The following is an 18,447-nucleotide window of genomic DNA, read 5'->3' as shown; positions in this document are numbered from 1 at the left end:
AATCAGAAGGTTAAAGTAATTTTTGAATAAATCACAGAAAAATAACCGGACAAAACTGTTATTTGCTGCAACTGAGATATAGCAGATTATGATTAACTGTTAACAATACAGACCATCTTTTCTATAACATGCAGTCATCCCAAATCATGTAGGAGTTACATATACACTAAAGCTCTGGTTGCAGTCTTCCCATCAGTAGCGGCCAGTGACACACCATTGCTGTCCCAGCTTCCCAACACAGTGAGCCACTGGCATTCACTGAGAAATAGAGGGGAGGGGCAAGGCAAAGGAGCTGGGCCTGGTGCAGCACATCACAGCAAGAGTGGCAGTTTGGCTCTACTACCATGTGCTACACAGGTTCAAGCTCCCTGCACCTCATGTCTGCCTTCGCCCTCTGAGTCAGCAATCTGCTGTGCTGGGCAGCCAGGAGAGTAATGTACCCCACCTGTGCGACCTCATCAGCCACTACTGCTCCTCCTACTGCTGAATTCTTCATGGTAAGAGAGTATATTAGTGTTTTGAAAAAGGACTCCATGAATGCTTTGATAGAAGTCCACATATAGGTGAAAATCTGAAAGCGTTTGCAAGCTTTATGTATGTAGACTAAGGTCTAGAATTCAGCCACAATGGGAGTCTTGAACTGCGGCAATTAAGATGGCTAATCAACATTGAAATCCATAGAATTTTTCAGTTCTTGAGTAATATCAACATGCAATTATATCACTTATCCATCTTGAGATTAATAATCAGAGGAGGAAAAGTCAACCATTATCCCACGATTTCCATCCTTGCAAGAATGCAGGGAATTATGTCATCATCACTCACTAGTAATCCATTGGCTTAGTCTTGGCATTTTATACTTTCCTAAGAAACAAGACTACTTTCTTCTTCAACAACAACAAAATGAAACATCTGTAGCATAAAGAAAGCCAAAAGTGTCCCCACAGCTGGCCCCATAGCCTCAGGGATGCTTTCAAGGAAGCACTGGAAGTTTGCACAAAGACTTTTAATAGCTATTACGGTTTTGGAAAAATGCTCTGTCGAGCCCTGCATTTTGAAACATTTTATTACAAAGGTCACTAATATGTATTCTAACTCTCTTTATAGGAACCAAAGGGTAATTCTAAGGGATAATTAATTTAACCAATTTTATTAGCTGAAGTTCTGACATATAAAAAGAACAACCAATCATCTGCAACATACCCACAAATGCGTTAGAAACTGCACCACGGAAGGTTTTAGTAAATTTATTCAAATCTACCCAAGTAGTAGTAGTAGTAGTAGTAGTAGTAGTAATGGTAATTTATTTATACCCCGCCCATCTGGCTGGGTTTCCCCAGTCACTCTGGGCAGCTCCCAACAGAACATATAAAAAAGTGACACAACATCAAACATTAAAAGCTTCCATAAACAGGGCTGCCTTCAGATGTCTTCTAAAAGTCAGATAGTTGTTTATTTCCTTGACATCTGATGGTGTTCCAGAGGGCAGGCGCCACTACCGATAAGGCCCTCTGACTGGTTCCCTGTAGCTTCACTTCTCGCAGCACAAATTTAAGGCCCAAGTTTAAAGGATTTGTAGGGATTTTCAGTGGGTGGGAATTTTCAAAGACATTCATCAGAGGCCTAATCCCACGCAGCATGAGAATGAAAAGGAGCTACGCAACGTGTTGCAGATAGTAAAGATCGGCAAGAAGCAGCAAGATCTACTGAAATCTCAGCTGGGGCTATATATTATTTGGAACCAATCAGGCTCTGGGTGATTTGTCACCCAGCATCAGAGGTTAGGCAAAATCCACAGCTTGTCAGCCCTTACAGATTGGTCAACTACATATACCTTCTTCCAGCATTTCGCAGACCTACTGTATTTTCAAAACTCTCTTTCCAAAGGTTATATACATCAAGATATCAAAGGTCCTGACAAACATCTTACCGCTGGTTGCCTGTTAAAGGCTGAGGATAGGTAGCTGCTTGCTGATGAATGTACCCACTCGGCTGTTGTTGTGTCTGCCGTAGCCTTTCCATCAGAGCAGGGTTCAAATGAGCTGCTTGATAGGCCCTGGAGTTGTAGGTAGGCGAAAGGACGATGCCTCCGGCCTGCTGTGATTGCAATGGCATCTGAGTGCTATACATTGTGTAGCCATGAGGAATAGTCTGCACGAAAAAACAGGGCAAGGCACAAGTTGCTTTGATTTCGATGCTTCTAAAGAAAGCTTGCCATTATTACTCTTTATTTATTTTTTAAACAAGCAAGCAAGCAGCACACCAGGATGACAAGGAATGTATACTGTGCTGTTACTTGAAATAGCAACCAGACACTTAAAAAAAAAAAAAATCCCCATAGTTTAATTATGCTTACTTTGAATTTGCTAGGCTCAAATTGCAGCCGTACATGTTTGCGGGTTTCGTATTATTCTACCTTTTCAACACAGCAAAGGCTGGGCAATATACGATAAATGAAACCTCCAAGCTGCTGCTTTTATGCAGGGCAGTTTCCACACAGAGGATGGACTGGCATGATTGTGGCAGCACCATTCCAGCTGCTTCACTTCTGCATAAATCACAGCTTTCATGTAAAAGCATAAATTCACGCAAATAATATCTTCTGGCCACAAGGTCATGGGGGTAAGGGCACGAGTTTCCCATCTTCTTGCATGCAAAATGCCATCAGTTCTGACTAGCCCATATTTACTAAACTTATGAATCTAAGATTTTAGGGTTATAAAGTAAGGGAGAGTCATGAAAGATCCCGGCCGTTTTAAAACCCCTCATAAAACCTGCAGGGTCGTATGCAACCCTGTTCTACTCAAGAGTTGACCCACACTGAAATTAGTAGACCTAGTTTAGTCATGCCCATAAATTTCAATGGGTCTACTCCGAGTACAACGAACACTGAACATGACTGGATCTCAGTGTAAGGCACAGGCAGGGCCTTAGCACATCCTTTCCCTACACAGACCAATTATTATGTACCTGTGTCTGCTGTATCCCTGGATATTGCGGAAGCTGAGAAGCTGGCCGGATTTGTTGAGCAAAAAGAGCAGCCTGGTCGATAGTCGGACCCTGCAAAAAAATTACAAATTAAAAAAACATATTACTTATTGTAAGTTTAAAGATTACATGTTTAGGGACACCATTGTGAACAGTTCAGGCATTCAAGGCATTTTAAAATACAACCTAAGAACAGAAGTTGGTATGTTTCCAATATTTTTCTTTCTGAAGGCAAGTGATGCCGAGTTATGTATTATGTGCATAGCTGAATTTCTTAACTGCATTTTTTTAAAAAAAGGATGTCCCTTTGACGTTTTCTTCTTTCAACCCAGTTACTGAGGTGCTTTCATGCTTTCCTCCCAGAACATTTCCCTGGAGTGTTTAATCTCAGCAAAACAGCTATTCAGCCTGGTTGAATGACATTGGGCAAGGCTGGGGTGGGGTGGAGAAGAAGCCTGCAAGTCCTAGCTCTGCTGACTCTTCCAAACATCTTCCATCAGGAAGCAGGAAGAAGCAGGGAGTCTTCAGAGGATGAGAGCAGTCCCTACGGAGCTCTGAAGGAATGACACAAGTGAGATGCAACACAAACACAAACATCAGCAGCGCGGAGAGAACTGGTTGAGGAAACACGCTGCTGACCCTTTGGTCGTTTTTATTTGATTTGGTCCTGGGGATTTAAAGCTGAGGTGGTGATTTTAGGAAAGTGTGTGAGAGAAAAGACAAAAGATACTGAGAGGGCAAGTCAAAAAGATTCCAAGAACAAATGAGAGCAATATTAAGGGAGTCTCGCTCCACCATGAAATCCTGAGTAACAAACCCTAAACAGTTTAGATTAAGAGGAATATCTGGCAAGAAAAACTGCCACCACTGGCAGGCACATTTTGAAAACACACAAGAGACAGTGAGAACAGAGGAGCAGTGCCATCTAGTGGCAGGAGGGGAAATAACTTCATGTGAGTTTGGAAATTTTAGTTCACATCTTCCCTCTATGGATTTGTGGGCCATGTACCATTAGCCGCTCCTGCCAACCTAGCAGTTCCAAAGCACGTCAAAGTGCAAGTAAATAAATAGATACCGCTCCGGCGGGAAGGTAAACGGCGTTTCCGTGTGCTGCTCTGGTTCGCCAGAAGCGGCTTTGTCATGATGGCCACATGACCCGGAAGCTGTACGCCGGCTCCCTCGGCCAGTAAAGCGAGATGAGCGCCACAACCCCAGAGTCGGTCACGACTGGACCTAATGGTCAGGGGTCCCTTGACCTTTACTTTACCATTAGCTGCAAGAGTTTGGCTTCTTTGCCATGGTATTTTTTTGAACTTACTAACTTGGAGCCAGATGATTTGATGTTACCAGAGTGGACTGTCCAAGAACACAGATGCAAGCAGGGTGCCCCTCAGGGGGGAGAAAGATCACCTAGTGCAGAACATGAACCCGTGGACACAAGTAGGACTGTCAGGAACCATGCTGAGCCTCTGGAGCTACAAAACTGATTCCATGCCCTCACCCTGGACACTGATTCTGAGCAAGAGGAGCAACTACAGCGGTTGCAGACCTCAGAACTCTCCGAAGTGGCGGTGGAAGGCACAGTGTACAGAATGATTCTGTCCACTCTCCAGAGAGAGGAGACATGTGGTTGTGGAAAGTGACTTCCTACAGGGAGGAAGTGACCAATAAAGTGAGTGTATAGGGAGCCTTGGGCGGAGGTGGTCATGGCCTCTTGGCTTTCATTATACCCAGGCAAGGAAAAGCTGAGTATACTTGGCCATGCACTCTAGACTTGAAGTAGGTTGATTTCAAAAAGCTTAAGGAACTACTGGGTGAAGGAAGACCCATGCTCAGAAATTCTTAAAGAAAAAGGAGTTCAAGGTGGATGGGAATTTCTTAAGAGGAGAAATATTGAAGGCACAGGTGCAGGCAAATCGTGTTTGCGAGAGAAGTTAAAGATAACTTTTGAAAAAGGTTTCTTTGGCTATGTTCAAAGAAGAGGAAGAACAAGCCAGTAGTAGGTTCCTTGCATGGAGAAGACAGAGAAATGCTATTGGGTAACAGAAAAAGCGGAACAGCTCAACACCTGCTTTGCCTTTGCCTTTACCTAAAAGGAAAGCAGTGCCCAAACTGGCAATAACACAATAAACAAAAGAATGGACCCGAATCAATGGATTTAAGTTACAAGAAAGGAGATTCCAATTAAACATCAGGAAGGAATTTCTGACAGTAAGAGCTGCTGGACAGTGAAACTGACTCCCTTGGAAGGAGGTGATCTCGCCTTCATTGGAGATTTTAAAGCAGAGATTGGCTGGTCATCTGCCATTGGTGCTTTAGTTAAAATGTTTATACAGCAGAGAACTGGACAACATGGCCCCTGGGGTCTCTTCCTACTCTAAAATTCAAAGATTCTATAAAAATTAATCCACACATTTTATAAACAAAAAAGAAATGTGATGCAATGCCCAGCAGACAAATATGTTGTGTGTCATTAGGAAAGGGGACTGAAGACATTGATGTATGTGGTCTCATAAGCAAACACAAAACCCACAGTCAGGCACAAAGTATATAAATAAACAAATAAGACTACCTTAGCAAAAAAACAGATTGCAGCAGTGTTTTCAAACATTTGGAATGAGAGTCCTTGCTAATGGGCTCTTAATCTACCTTCCAGCAAGCGGCAAACTTGCATAGCAGGCAGAGCAGAAACTCCTTTCTAATATGCCAGTTTTTTGGGGGGTGCAGTTGCAGGGAGAATTGCAGGGAATATATTGCTTGGGGAATGAAACAGGCACCCCAATCCACAGAGTGAAATGTTACAGCTCACACTACCACCTCAGGATTCTACGATTTTGTTGCATGTTGTGCATGAAGCCTAACTTGGGTTCTGGGTATGGTTTTATGTCCCTACAATCCTAAATCAAGTAGAGGCTCAGCTGGATCAGCGCATTCCTAAAATGAAAGATGAAGAAAGCAGCTGTTGAGGCCTTGCCTGGGCTTGCTGCCTTAGAAGCCGCTGCTGCTGTTGCTGCTGCTGCTGCTGTTGCTGCTGCTGCTGAAGTAGCTTCATCTGGAGCAGTTGCTGCTGCTGCTGCTGCGAAGCAATTGCGTGAATTGATGGTGGCTGCATCATGGTACCAGAACGCCTCTGCAGCATGTTAGACAGCACTTGTTTTGTGTTGCTTGGGACAAAGGAGTTGGCAGGGTCCAATCTGGAGCCACCTGTGAACGCAATGGGATAGATGATAGATGATAGATAGATAGATAGATAGATAGATAGATAGATAGAGGGTAGATCAACACACAGGAAGAAAACGCTATAAATAAGTCAGAAATTAAATCGTTATAACAAAAAGGAAAAAAATGCTATGTAAAAATCACATTAAAAATTTCTTTTCTCTCTGGCGCCATCTGGTGTTACATGTTTATAATGAATTCAAATGTTTTTTTGACTAATGTAGCTGAGTCCATAGATGATAGATAGATAGATAGATAGATAGATAGATAGATAGATAGATGATAGATAGATAGATAGATAGATAGATAGATAGATGATAGATAGATAGATAGATAGATAGATAGATAGATAGATAGATAGATAGATATGAGGTGGGGGTTGTTTACAATCCTAATGACTATATAATGCATAATAATAAGTTTTATTTTCTTGTGTACTTTGCCAAAGTGCAGAAATACTAATTCTATAGCATCCAAATGCTTAGAGATACGTCATCCTACCAAGACATTTAAATGGAAGGTGAGCTTTTTCAAATAGCAAAGTAAAAACAAAAAAACCTGAAGTTGAGCAGCTTTTAACCATAATTAACAACAGTTAACTGTTGTTTTCTGTTTCTTTCTGCCTTTTGCATAACTATGACTGCCTTCTGAAGATAGCAGAATGGGGGGGGGGGGGACTAAAAAATAATATTGCTTCTGTATGATGCAGCAAGGTTCTGGTGCCCGTTACAAAGCAGAGACCTACCTGGTGGAAGAGGCTGGTTCTGGACGAAGAAAGCAGCTTGCTGGGGCTGCCCCATAACATTATAGCCCCACAAAGCAGACTGGGGGTGGTGCATCATTTGAGATGGAAGTGGTGAATAGTTGGGAGGGACTCTATATACATTGTTCTGAGGGTAATCCTTAAGCGAAACAGGAAAAGTTAAACGTTATTTGCATCCATACCCTACTTTTTCATAAACAATGCCAATTTTCCTACTGAACTATTAAAGCATTTATGACAAGTCCTTTTGTGGTTTACAATACAAAACTGATTCAGTCATAGACCCGGCAGAGATAAACTAAATATGACATCTTCTTGGCTGTCCGACAGTGCTTTATTTTATACTTTTTCTGCATGCTATACAGCATGTCAGGTCATAATGTTATCAAAGGCCTGCTGTGTGGGCAACTTAACGACAAATTCACACTGTGCATAAAAGCTTCAGAGAATGAAACTATGGTGAAGAAATCAAGTTAGCTGTCCTAAGGAATGTCTCATGCTAATGATTATTCCACCATACAGTGGTGCCCCGCAAGACAAATGCCTCGCAAGACGAAAAACCCGCAAGACGAAAGGGTTTTCCGTTTTTCGAGGCGTTTCGCAAGACGAATTTCCCTATGGTCTTGCTTCGCAAGAAGCAAGCCCATAGGGAAATCTCCGGGGACCTCTTTTAAATGCTGGCGGTGGGGAGCAAAGCCTTTCCCCCCCCCGGCCTTCAGAAGAGGTCCAGGAAGGCCGGCGGGGGCCAAAAGGCTTTGCTCCCCACCGCCAGCATTTTAAAAGCGGTCCAGGATAGCAGGGAAGCGCTTCCCGCTATCCCGGACGGCTTTTGAAGGCAGGCGGGGGGGAGCAAAGACTTTCGCCCCCAGCCGGCCTTCAGAAGAGGTCCAGGACCTCTTCTGAAGGTTGGCGGGGGGCAAAAGTCTTTGCTCCCCCCCGCCTGCCTTCCCAGGGGCTTTAAAATCGCCCCGGGACAGCGGGAAATCTCCGGGGACCTCTTTTAAATGCTGGCGGTGGGGAGCAAAGCCTCCCCCCCTCCAGCCTTCAGAAGAGGTCCAGGAAGGCCGGCAGGGGGCCGAAAGGCTTTGCTCCCCACCGCCAGCATTTTAAAAGCGGTCCGGGATAGCAGGGAAGCGCTTCCCGCTATCCCGGACAGCTTTTGAAGGCAGGCGGGGGGGAGCAAAGACTTTCGCCCCCTGCCGGCCTTCAGAAGAAGTCCTGGACCTCTTCTGAAGGCCGGCGGGGGGCAAAAGTCTTTGCTCCCCCCTGCCTGCCTTCCCGGGAGAGCGGAGAAACGCAGCGCTTTCTCTGCTTTCCCGGACGGCTTTTGAAGGCAGGCGGGGGGGAGCAAAGACTTTCGCCAGGACCTCTTCTGAAGGCTGGCGGGGGGCAAAAGTCTTTGCTCCCCCCCCCCCGCCTGCCTTCCCGGGGGCTTTAAAATCGCAAGTCCGCTGTCCGGGGCGATCTTAAAATGCTGGTGGGCGGCAGCGCTGCCGCCCACCAGCATTTTAAAAAACCCCGGGACAGCGGAGAAGTCCTCTGCTGTCCCGGGGTTTTTTAAAATGCTGGGGGTGGGAAGAAAAGCCCTTGTCCCCCCCCCCCAGCCTTCAGAAGAGGTCGGGGGACAGACTGTCCCCGGACCTGGTCTGAAGGCGGTTTCCATAGGAACGCATTGATTGATTTTCAATGCATTCCTATGGGAAACCGTGCTTCGCAAGACGAAAAACTCGCAAGACGAAAAAACTTGCGGAACGAATTAATTTCGTCTTGCGAGGCACCACTGTATATCTAAGTACATGAAGCGGTTTCAAAATTTTCTGTCTTTAGGAAATACTTTTTGCTTTCGCTCGTCTGCCATATGATCCCTCTGTATCGCCAGGGGCATGTTCTAAGGTAGACTTAATCAACACAAAAGGCAGATACAGTGGTACCTCAGGTTACAGATGCTTCAGGTTACAGACGCTTTAGGTTACAGACTCCGCTAACCCAGAAATAGTGCCTCGGGTTAAGAATTTTGCTTCAGCATGAGAACAGACATCGTGCTCCGGTGGTGCAGCAGCAACGGGAGGCCTCATTAGCTAAAGTGGTGCTTCAGGTTAAAAACGGACCTCCGGAACGAATTAAGTTCTTAACCTGAGGTACCACTGTACTAACAAACACCTTCCACTGGGGGGGCAGCTGTTCCTGCCTCTCCTAAGTAGCAATAGGAGTCAAACCCAAGTCTGGATGTCCCCTTCCCACTCAAGAGGTAAAGATTCCTTTTCATGCCGCAAGTTTTAATCGCTTACATCAGGTTTGGAAGTTGGTTTTGTCTTTCGCTTCTTGCCTTTTGCCTTCTTCTCTTCATCTGCTAAAGGTTTGCCCTGATCTGACAGCTCTGCTGACTTCCTTTCCGGTTCCTGAGACGCAGGGGTAGATGGCTCTTCCTCCTCCTCCTCTTCTTCAGGAGGGAGAGGTAAAGGCTCGAGGTAGTAACTTCGGGGCTTGGGTTTAGAGTGGGCGTGGTAGAGGAGAAGGTGCTGCTGCTCCTCGTATTTTATTACTTTCCTGTCAATACGGACAGTTCCAAACCAAGCCCAGGATAGCGGAGCAGGATTTCTATTGCCCTCAAATAAATCCCACGGGGATACTTTCTGCTTAGTTGAGACTTGAAGCCCCTGTTTAAAAATGTAAAGGGATAATTTTTATTTGACATTTCTTACCTAAACTTCATGTAGCCTAAAATAAAGTTGCAGCACACACGGTAATGTGAACTATTGAAAGTTACGCACAGAACAGTCAAAAGAGGATTATGGTTTATCAGTAATGTAAAATAAAGATGTCACCCGTTTTAAATGTCAATCACACCTCAATAGATTTTATGTTTTTGTTGCTGTTAAATGATTTGATGTTCTTTATGTTATAGTGGTATACTGTACAAATATTTTTATAAGTAAAATAAAAACTCTCCAAAATTAAAAACTAGATAAAATACCGCATTTTTCGCTCTATAGGACGCACTTTTTCCCCTCCAAAAATTAAGGGGAAATGTGTGTGCGTCCTATGGAGCGAATGCAGGCTCCTTGGCTTCAGCGATAGCAACGTGAAGCCTCCCCATTCCCACCACCCTTCTGAGTAATACCCCTCCCCACCTTCTCACTATATAGAAGGGTCTGGTGACTTCTGTTTCAGTGTATCTGAAGAAATGTGCATGCACACGAAAGCTCATACCTAGAACTAACTTAGTTGGTCTTTAAGGTGCTACTGGAAGGAATTTTTTGTTTTGACTATGGCAGACCAACACGGCTACCTATCTGTAACTGGTGCCATGCAAAAGTTGCTTTAAATTATTTCAGACAACAGACAGAGTGAGCTCCTCCTGCAGCCAAGCTGGTGCCAAACATATTGCCCTGCTTTCCTTTGGACCACATCAGAGAGGCCAAGAGGGTGGGGTCTGGTCTTGTTGTCTGGGCAGCCCAGGACCTCCATATACACTCAGTGGCGGAGGAACCCTCTCCGGCACCTGGGGCAGGGCAGTCGGTACAGAGTGCGCATGTGCGGCATCCCACACGTGCGCACTCTGTACAGAATGCTAGACATGCGCAGTCCATATGGGCTGCCGCTCGCGAGCAGCATCCCGTACGGAGTGCGCATGTGCGGCCTGCCGTACGGACGCCGTGCAAACGGCATCCTGTATGGACTGCACATGTGCGACGACCGTATGGGCTGCCGCACATGCGCAGTCCATATGGGCTGCCGCTCATATGGACGCCGTGCGAGAGCAGCAGCCCATACAGACTGTGCGTGCCCTCAGCTGCTCTACAGCTGGGGGGAGGCAAGGACCATCTTGTCACCCCCCCGATTGGCACCCAGGGCAGCCTGCCCCCTCCACACAACCCTTCCTACGCCCCTGTATACACTGCCAGGCTTGTGCCCCTGGAAGGTCACCTCAGTGCTGCTAACACAGTGATTTGATTTCACCCCCGGAGGTGTACTTCCTTATTTCTTGAGACAGACAGATGCCAACAACCCTCTTAGACTGAATTCCTAACCCCTCTTATCTGGGAGCAACCCCTATTTAATTCTGTAGGCTTTCCATCCAAACAGAATTGGTTTAGATTTGCCTTTGAGTATAGAAGATTCACCATGGAGTACCAAAATCCACTCAACTACAAATAAGCAAAGCCCCGGTCCAAATCTTGCCTCTAACATGGATTCACTTGGTGGCCTTCATAAGTCACTCAATCAGCTTCACTCTTCTCATCTATATTAGAGGGGCTGATAATATTAACGCATCTTATAGAGTTCTTCTAAGAATTTCTAACTAGGTAATGCATGCAGAGTTCTCTGAATATTTGGAAGCACTATGCATTTTTACAAGTATTATTATTAAGTGGAATGTTGCCTAATAGAAAGGGCAGAGAATTGTTTCTTTGCTTTGCAGAATGTGGTAGAAGCTGTAATAACAACATAAAAGAAAAACTTTCACGGCCTTCTGTGAATAAATGAGTTGAATGGATCTGATTAAAGGGCCACCAAGTTATCTTTTGGCTGTCATATGCATGAGAAAGTTGGCACCCCTTAAAAGTAAAGTTTATTCTTGCCTGTTTCTTATCGATGGAGTCAAATCCAGCAATTTTGTTTCCCTTGGTATCAATTAGTGATCCCATAGGCTCACAAGCAATAATGTCGCACATCTGCTTAGGCAAGGGAAGAAGTTGACGAACTTTGTCAATACTTTCCGAACACTTATCTCCCAGTTCTTTCTGCAAGGGGGTAAAAAGGACAAATGTTAAGGAAGCATTTCAAAATTGCAGACCAGAAATGTTTCATTATGAGTCATTTCCCTGTACTTTTACTATTTTTATTCCACAGTCTTCGCTGTGCCTTAAAATGTGCTTTATAAGCTATTTCCGCTCATCTGATGGGACCCCCTCCCAAAAAAATCTAAGTATAGAAATCTGCATTTAATGTTGATGTAGAAGCCTAAAGAACAGATGAGCAATGGCGTCAAGGGGTGGGGAATCATCTGCAGTTTTAGCATATCATATTGGGCCAAGCCAGAGAACCATGGACAGAAAGCTATCGTGTCTACCAAGTCAAGACATTTGTCCAGCTAACCCAGAATTGCCTACTCTGACTTGCTGTGGTTCTACATATTCTTTGGGCATTGAACCTGGGGTGATTTCCCTGCAAGGCATGAGCTATTGTTGTCACCCAAATACCGCATCTGTGATAAACAGTGCCTAACAGGCAAAGGGGCATACGCTCCTATTTGGAGGAATCCCAGTTACAAAAATATTTGCACACACACACAGTAGACTTTTCCACATCAGGCATGGCTGCTTCATTTCCACATGTTCTGTGGAAATGAACTGGAGTGATTTTTGTTTGTTGAAGTAATCCATTTAGAATTGAGTGTGTCAGTGACATCTCTTAATTACCATGTTTTTTGCTCTATAATACACACTTTTCCCCTCCTAAAAAGTAAGGAGAAATGTGTGTGCATCTTATGCAGCGAATGCAGGCGGGAGGCTCTGCTCGGTGCTCCCTTTAAAGACACGCTCCGCACACTCTTTAAAGGGAGTGCGGCTCTTGGGGGAGCCTTCCTCCCGCTGCCTGCGAGAGGCTGCGCATTGCTATCCCATAAGCCAGAACAGCAAGAGGCTATCCCAGAAGCCAGATCCCTCTTGCTGTTCTGGCTTCTGGAATTCAGAATATTTTTTTTCTTGTTTTCCTCCTCCAAAAACTAGGTGCATCTTATGGTCTGGTGCGTCTTATAGAGCGAGAAATACGGTAGTCTAGATCCCTTTGGCTAATATAGATGCAACACTGCATATGTTAAAAGACTGGGAAATGGCTACAGGCTCATGCAATTTCTCCTTCTGCCTCCTCTCTTGTGTGCTTGTTCCTGATCTCTTAACCAGGCTAGCAAATGACTTGTGCACCAAGCCTTTCTGTCCTGTTTCTTAATTCTTATTCATTAGTACATGGTTCCCTTATTTCCTTGTATCTACATACTCCTCCTTTACACATAAATGGTGGGGGGAACTCCTAGAAAAGTGATTCGTTTGAAAAAAGCATATTTCAGAAGTCAGACGGGAGACTTACTTTCAGCTTTTTCACCAAATTCATGTATGCTCTTTTGTTCTCTTCAGACCCCACCTGGGTTGCATTTGATAAGTCAGAAGCTAAGGTTCCATTGATCAACACACTCAGCATGTCAAGTACAGTTGTGAACAATTCACTATGAACATTAAGAAAAAAGCAGTGAATTACACCACAAAGAGCAAAAGAAATAAAATAATGTTCTTCCATTTAGCCAAATGTTTACTATTCCTCTCTAGGACGTCATAATCCGATCGAAATTGGATTGTGTGAGTCTCTGAAAGGAGGTCCTACCCCACCTGCTATTTTGATTCACTGTGGCACTTTCCATTTCCATTTCTCAAGTCTGAATAAATGCATGGCCCTTTTCTCAAGATACGCTGCGGTTTCCTCCAACTGCAGCAGGAGTAAGACACCTCCAGCCAACAAACACTTGTTTTCTTGGCTGTGTCTGAAACGGCCCTAGTATCTTTGAACTTGACCTCATCAAGTCAAAGTTCCAGAAGATTCCTCTTGAAAATAGTATGGCGGGAGCTATCAGAGACCCTTTTAGCAACTTTGGTACTGCACAGGGGGGGAATAATGTTGCATTATTTATGGTGCAGACGTACTTGTTTGTTTGCATGTCAACGGTTCCCGATGTTATTATTTGAAGGAGCAGAAGTGCCCAGTCTGTGGTCCACTGCGTACTTCTCTGCACCGTGTCAAACATTCCACCCACCTAAAATGAGAACCACATGGGAAAAATATTGAAGATAAACATGATGGACATTGTGCTCTGCTTAATTATTTTTATTTTTTATTTTTTTATTAATTGCGAACACGTAAATACATCAAATATACATCTCTTTCCGGCGTCCCGAGATGTGTCTCAGGTGCAGCCCTACGACTTGAGTTCGCCCAGCCCTGAATTGAAAAACGAGCATGGAGTCGAGCCATTTCCTATAGCTCCCACCTATTAGCATCAGATGCTCAAATTAGAGGTGGTTTCTCCAACCTGATCCTAAGAGACATTCATAATTCTCCTTGGAAAACTACAATTAATCTCAAATTCCGCTCTCTTCTCAATTTGAACCGCAAAACTGTTTTTAACTTAGAGTGTATTAGCCCGGCGGCCCTTCCTCCAATCAAAAAGAAGCTACAGCAACTTGACTTCTCTAACACAGCTTCCCATGCAAGAGGGCCGTGTTCAGGCTTAGCCCTAGCTATTCCACCCCCTGAAGGGATCCCTCTATACTGCCTCACAATTCCTTCGGAGGCTAAGCGAAGGGCCTTTACCTGTGCCCGTCTCAACTGTTTTCCTACAGCAGTTTTGTTGGGTCGTTATTCCAGAGTTCCCATCGCAAATAGAACATGCACCTGCAATGGCACGGCTCTGGAGACTATGGATCATGTAATGCTCTTCTGTACCAACTGGACAGATGAAAGATCTTGGTTTCTAACTCCTCTCGTGAACAAGCTTCATCTCCCAATCCAGCCTTGGATAGTGTCCCTTCTTCTGCAGGATTCTGACTGTTAGATTACCGAGATGACAGCTAACTTCCTGCTTAGTGTGATGAAGAGGAAAGCGGCACCAACTTCTTCTTTAATACCACAGCTGTAGTCGATATGCCGCACAATCGAACCTGTTTTTGTATTCTCTGTCACTCGATGTTCTAAATCCCCTGTTACTTTTGTTATCCCCATTTTTTCAAAGTATTCGCCCAGGACGACATCTACTTTTACCTCCCCACCCCCATTTTATGTTGTTATTTCTATGTATATTATGCTATGGCCACACGGCTAATGCAATAAAATCGACATTTTTTTTTTACATAGGGAGTTCAAGCCTTTTGTGCTCTTCTTTATTTATGCTTATGGCCTAATTATATTGATTCCTAGTATGTCCCTATTGGTCTCAGTTCCTTGGAGATGCCAAACAGCTCTTGATACGTGGCTCTGGAGTAGCCATCCTTCTGCTGACATGTCCCTCCTGAGTCACAGAATCATACTGTGAATATGCTGCCATTAAGCGGCCAATCCCTTGGAAGGTCTTCATCTTAAAAAACAACAACCTAGCAGCCCCCCCCCCACAGATGTGGAGGTGGGTCTGTACAGAGGGCGTGGCCAAAATCAGAATGTAACATGAGATTCAAATGACTGGTGAGCTGCCATGTTGCATTGTGTCTAGCGCAGCACCGTCTTGGTTACACAGTGCTATGCTAGACACATAGAACACAGTGGGGTTCCGTAAGGGTTTTGCTGCACTCTAATCTCTCTGCCTGCATCAGTGCTAGATAACAGCCTCGGAGTTTCTCTCATATTAAGTGCTTGGACCCACAAATGTGTAACGGTTTTACACGTTCTTCATTTTCCAGTTTCAATATGCAGTTTTTTATATATATTACGGATATGAATATCACATTTCAGGAAAATAACTTGCAGGGTTTTGGACTAGATGACCCTTGCGGTATCTTCCTATTTCCGTGAGAACTTCTCCCATAGGGTGTTTTTTTTTTTCCCCCCCCCCAGATCAGGAAGCACAGGCAGCCAGGGAGGCTACAGAGCACTGAATAAATGTTTAACGGGAAGAAAAAGTACATGCATACCACCCGTGGCTACCTGGAAACAATAAAAGTAAGCTCAATCCTGCGACAAGGGAAACTGAAATTCTAAAGTGGGCTGCAAAAAAGGTCAAGTAACAGGTAAAGAAATTGGAGGGCAGGTTTCAGCACAGAACCATTAGGCGTGCCATTTGGCCTCTTTTCCCAGGACACATCCTCTTTTTCATAGTTATGTAAAATGAGAGTCGTCATAGAGATCCATAGTTAAAAGTAGAAGTCGGCAAATGTGTTCTCTTTTTTGCTCTTCAAAATATGGCAACCCTAGGAGCAGTTTTACTGAGGAATGACATAAAAATAGTCTAAACAGATAATTGTGCCTTTTTCTCACCAAATTAAGACGAAGTTGCAGAGCGTCATGCATCATCTGTCTAGCTTTAACATCATTCTGGTATCTCTCTTCCCTCCAGTTGCTTAATATCTAGGGACAAAAATCCGATTAACTGGAGCATGTTTACTTTAAACCTTAACATTACTCATTCCTGGTCAACATTTTATATATATATAACTATCTTCACCCACTTCTATGAAATACTTCTCACAAATTTTGCTTGTTGTTAAATTTCTGCCTGCTATAATTTATTACCCTGCATCTTCTCTTGCCCAATGTAACTGGTGCTATTTTTACTTATGAAGTCCCGTCTGTGGAGCCGTTCAAAGAAAGAGTTGTCCTCTTATCTAGCAGGTAAAAGAAGAGCCACTTGCAAATACGTTCTCCTCTGGGTGAAACTCCACACATGCATGGGCTCCCCAAAAGTTGCCTGTGAGAAGGTCATCATTTTCCACTGAGCACACAAATTCCTTTCATTTGATAGGTGAGAAAGGGAAGCCTCTGAATCACACTCTACAGGTAGCTTCTCTCAGTGACTGTTAATACTTTCTACAGATTGCAAGCAAAGTTGCAAGGATGGTAAAGTAAGAAATATCTCAGATCCAGATTAAAGTACTGGGAGGCACCAGAAGTACTGGGAGGAAGGAGGAAGGATTGAAGGCAGCCAAAACAGAAATGGAGGAGGGAAGTGTCAGAAAATGGAATAGTTAGAAGCCATATCTAAAATGAATTTTGTTACATGCTAACTATGTGTTTTACAGTGGCCTGGGAGCTGCTCTTGTAGTACTGTAGTTACACACAGATGGAGGAGCGGGGAAGCAATAAGGTATCTGTCCACAACAATAAGAGTTCTATGCTCTGTGTACATAGCTCTTCTACCTAGTCATTACAGTTGTACTTTGGAAGTCGGACGGAGTCCATTCCAAAACGTCCAGAAACCAAATTGCGGCTTCTGATTGGCTCCTGCAGCCAATCGGAAGCCGCGGAAGCCCTGTAGGACGTTGGTGTTCCAAAGAACGTTCGTAAACCAGAACACTCACGTCCGGGTTTGTGGCATTCGGGAGCCAAAACGTCTGAGTACCAAGGCGTTTGGGATCCTAGGTCCGACTGTACTAGGATGGTTGTGGGGACATACCAAAACTAAGTGGCTCACCTGTCATGATAGCAGCATAGGAATCAAGCACTGAAATCAAGGGTCAAATGCTGGGTTCTATCACCTTCTAATCTATCTTACAAACTACTGTATTAACAACTGAAGTGGCAACATGCCCCGCATTAGGCCTAGTCTATTCATCCAGCAGAATGAGGTGGGAATGAGGTATTAGACTAAAATGTGCCTGTCTGGACCACACCCACAGGGACTGCAGGTTGTGGAAGTCTTTTTTTTAAAAAAAAAAATCTACACATAAACAACACTCCCTACAAGTAAAAAGTCAGTGCAAAGGGATCAGACTGGGCTAGAGCCTTTCTCCCACTCTCACCTGCAGATAATTTATTTTTTACATGGGAGAGCGATCAAAATTGATGTTCCCCAACTTCAGTCTGAAATAGTACAATCCATTCTATCAGAATGTGACCATCTCCTTGACCTCCATGTGTAGCCAATGCCTTGATGTGCTTTAGGCCAGGATCCAAAGAATTCTAGAACCTGTTTTGTGAGTCAGTGGGTTCTGGATTTCGGATGCTCAGAACTCCAAATTTGCAGTGCCATGCAGCAAATCATTACTGGAACTGTGGGAAGTTTTAAGAGCAGACCTATGCTATATAGCATGATAGACTAGTGCTCCAAGAAATAGAAATAAAAAGTCCCACGCAAGTCACTGATCTCACTTAAAGTTGCATTTTGTAGCCTGGTATTAGGCTATGTGCACATTAGGGACCTTGAAATGCAGTAAGGTCATTTTCCCCTGCCGCATTTCAAGTCACGTTTTTACATTGCTATACACACCAGAGAGGGAGCTGAGATGTATTCACTCGATGCAAACTAGCCAATTTGTTTCCCTGTATCTGCACTTTCCCCACAACTCCTATTCAGTGAAGACTGCAAGGGCGCAGCAAATATCTGAAGTGTTCACTGCTTGTCTTTTCAGATCAAATTGAGCCTGATTTGAGGGAAAACACATCTAACAGCAGTGCTTCTCAAGAAACTATAGGATACATATAGATTGTGGGTAACTTGGCTTCAGACATCAGCAGTGGGAGAGCGCTGGAGCCAGAGTAAACAGTAATGTGTGCATAGTCTTAGTACCTAAAGTGAAGATGTTGCAGATGCAATACAAAACAACAAGGCAAGCTCAATGTAATGGGTCACTTTGCCAACAGCAATTACTTCTATTCCTGCTTAGGTATCTGAGAAAGTTTGCCATTTTTCTTTTTTTTTAATGCAGATGATTTTGTGTTGTTTTTTTAAATAAAAAATCAGCTAAACCTTCTGTCATTTCTCTCCATTTATGTTCTTG

The 18,447-nt window shown here is 44.1% G+C and overlaps 1 protein-coding gene across 6 annotated transcripts in view; it reads right to left on the bottom strand.

The window, feature by feature from the left end:
• Positions 1–18,447, bottom strand: part of MED12L (mediator complex subunit 12L) — a 178,267-nt gene that overhangs the window by 16,787 nt on the left and 143,033 nt on the right. For all 6 annotated transcript variants that reach the window (XM_081862060.1, XM_081862061.1, XM_081862062.1 and 3 more), the window contains 9 exons: positions 15,989–16,078; positions 13,669–13,778; positions 13,061–13,196; positions 11,554–11,715; positions 9,259–9,627; positions 6,953–7,109; positions 5,963–6,192; positions 2,971–3,060; positions 1,931–2,151 (listed from right to left, as the gene is read on the bottom strand). In XM_081862060.1, the coding sequence (XP_081718186.1) occupies positions 1,931–2,151; positions 2,971–3,060; positions 5,963–6,192; positions 6,953–7,109; positions 9,259–9,627; positions 11,554–11,715; positions 13,061–13,196; positions 13,669–13,778; positions 15,989–16,078 (1,565 nt within the window). The remainder of the gene's footprint in view (positions 1–1,930; positions 2,152–2,970; positions 3,061–5,962; positions 6,193–6,952; positions 7,110–9,258; positions 9,628–11,553; positions 11,716–13,060; positions 13,197–13,668; positions 13,779–15,988; positions 16,079–18,447) is intronic.

This window comes from Podarcis erhardii, assembly GCF_964252035.2.
Source record: "Podarcis erhardii genome assembly, chromosome: 5".
Classification (NCBI taxonomy): Eukaryota; Metazoa; Chordata; class Lepidosauria; order Squamata; family Lacertidae; genus Podarcis; species Podarcis erhardii.
Note: the sequence above shows the minus strand (reverse complement) of the source record. Positions and strands in the feature narration are given on the sequence as shown.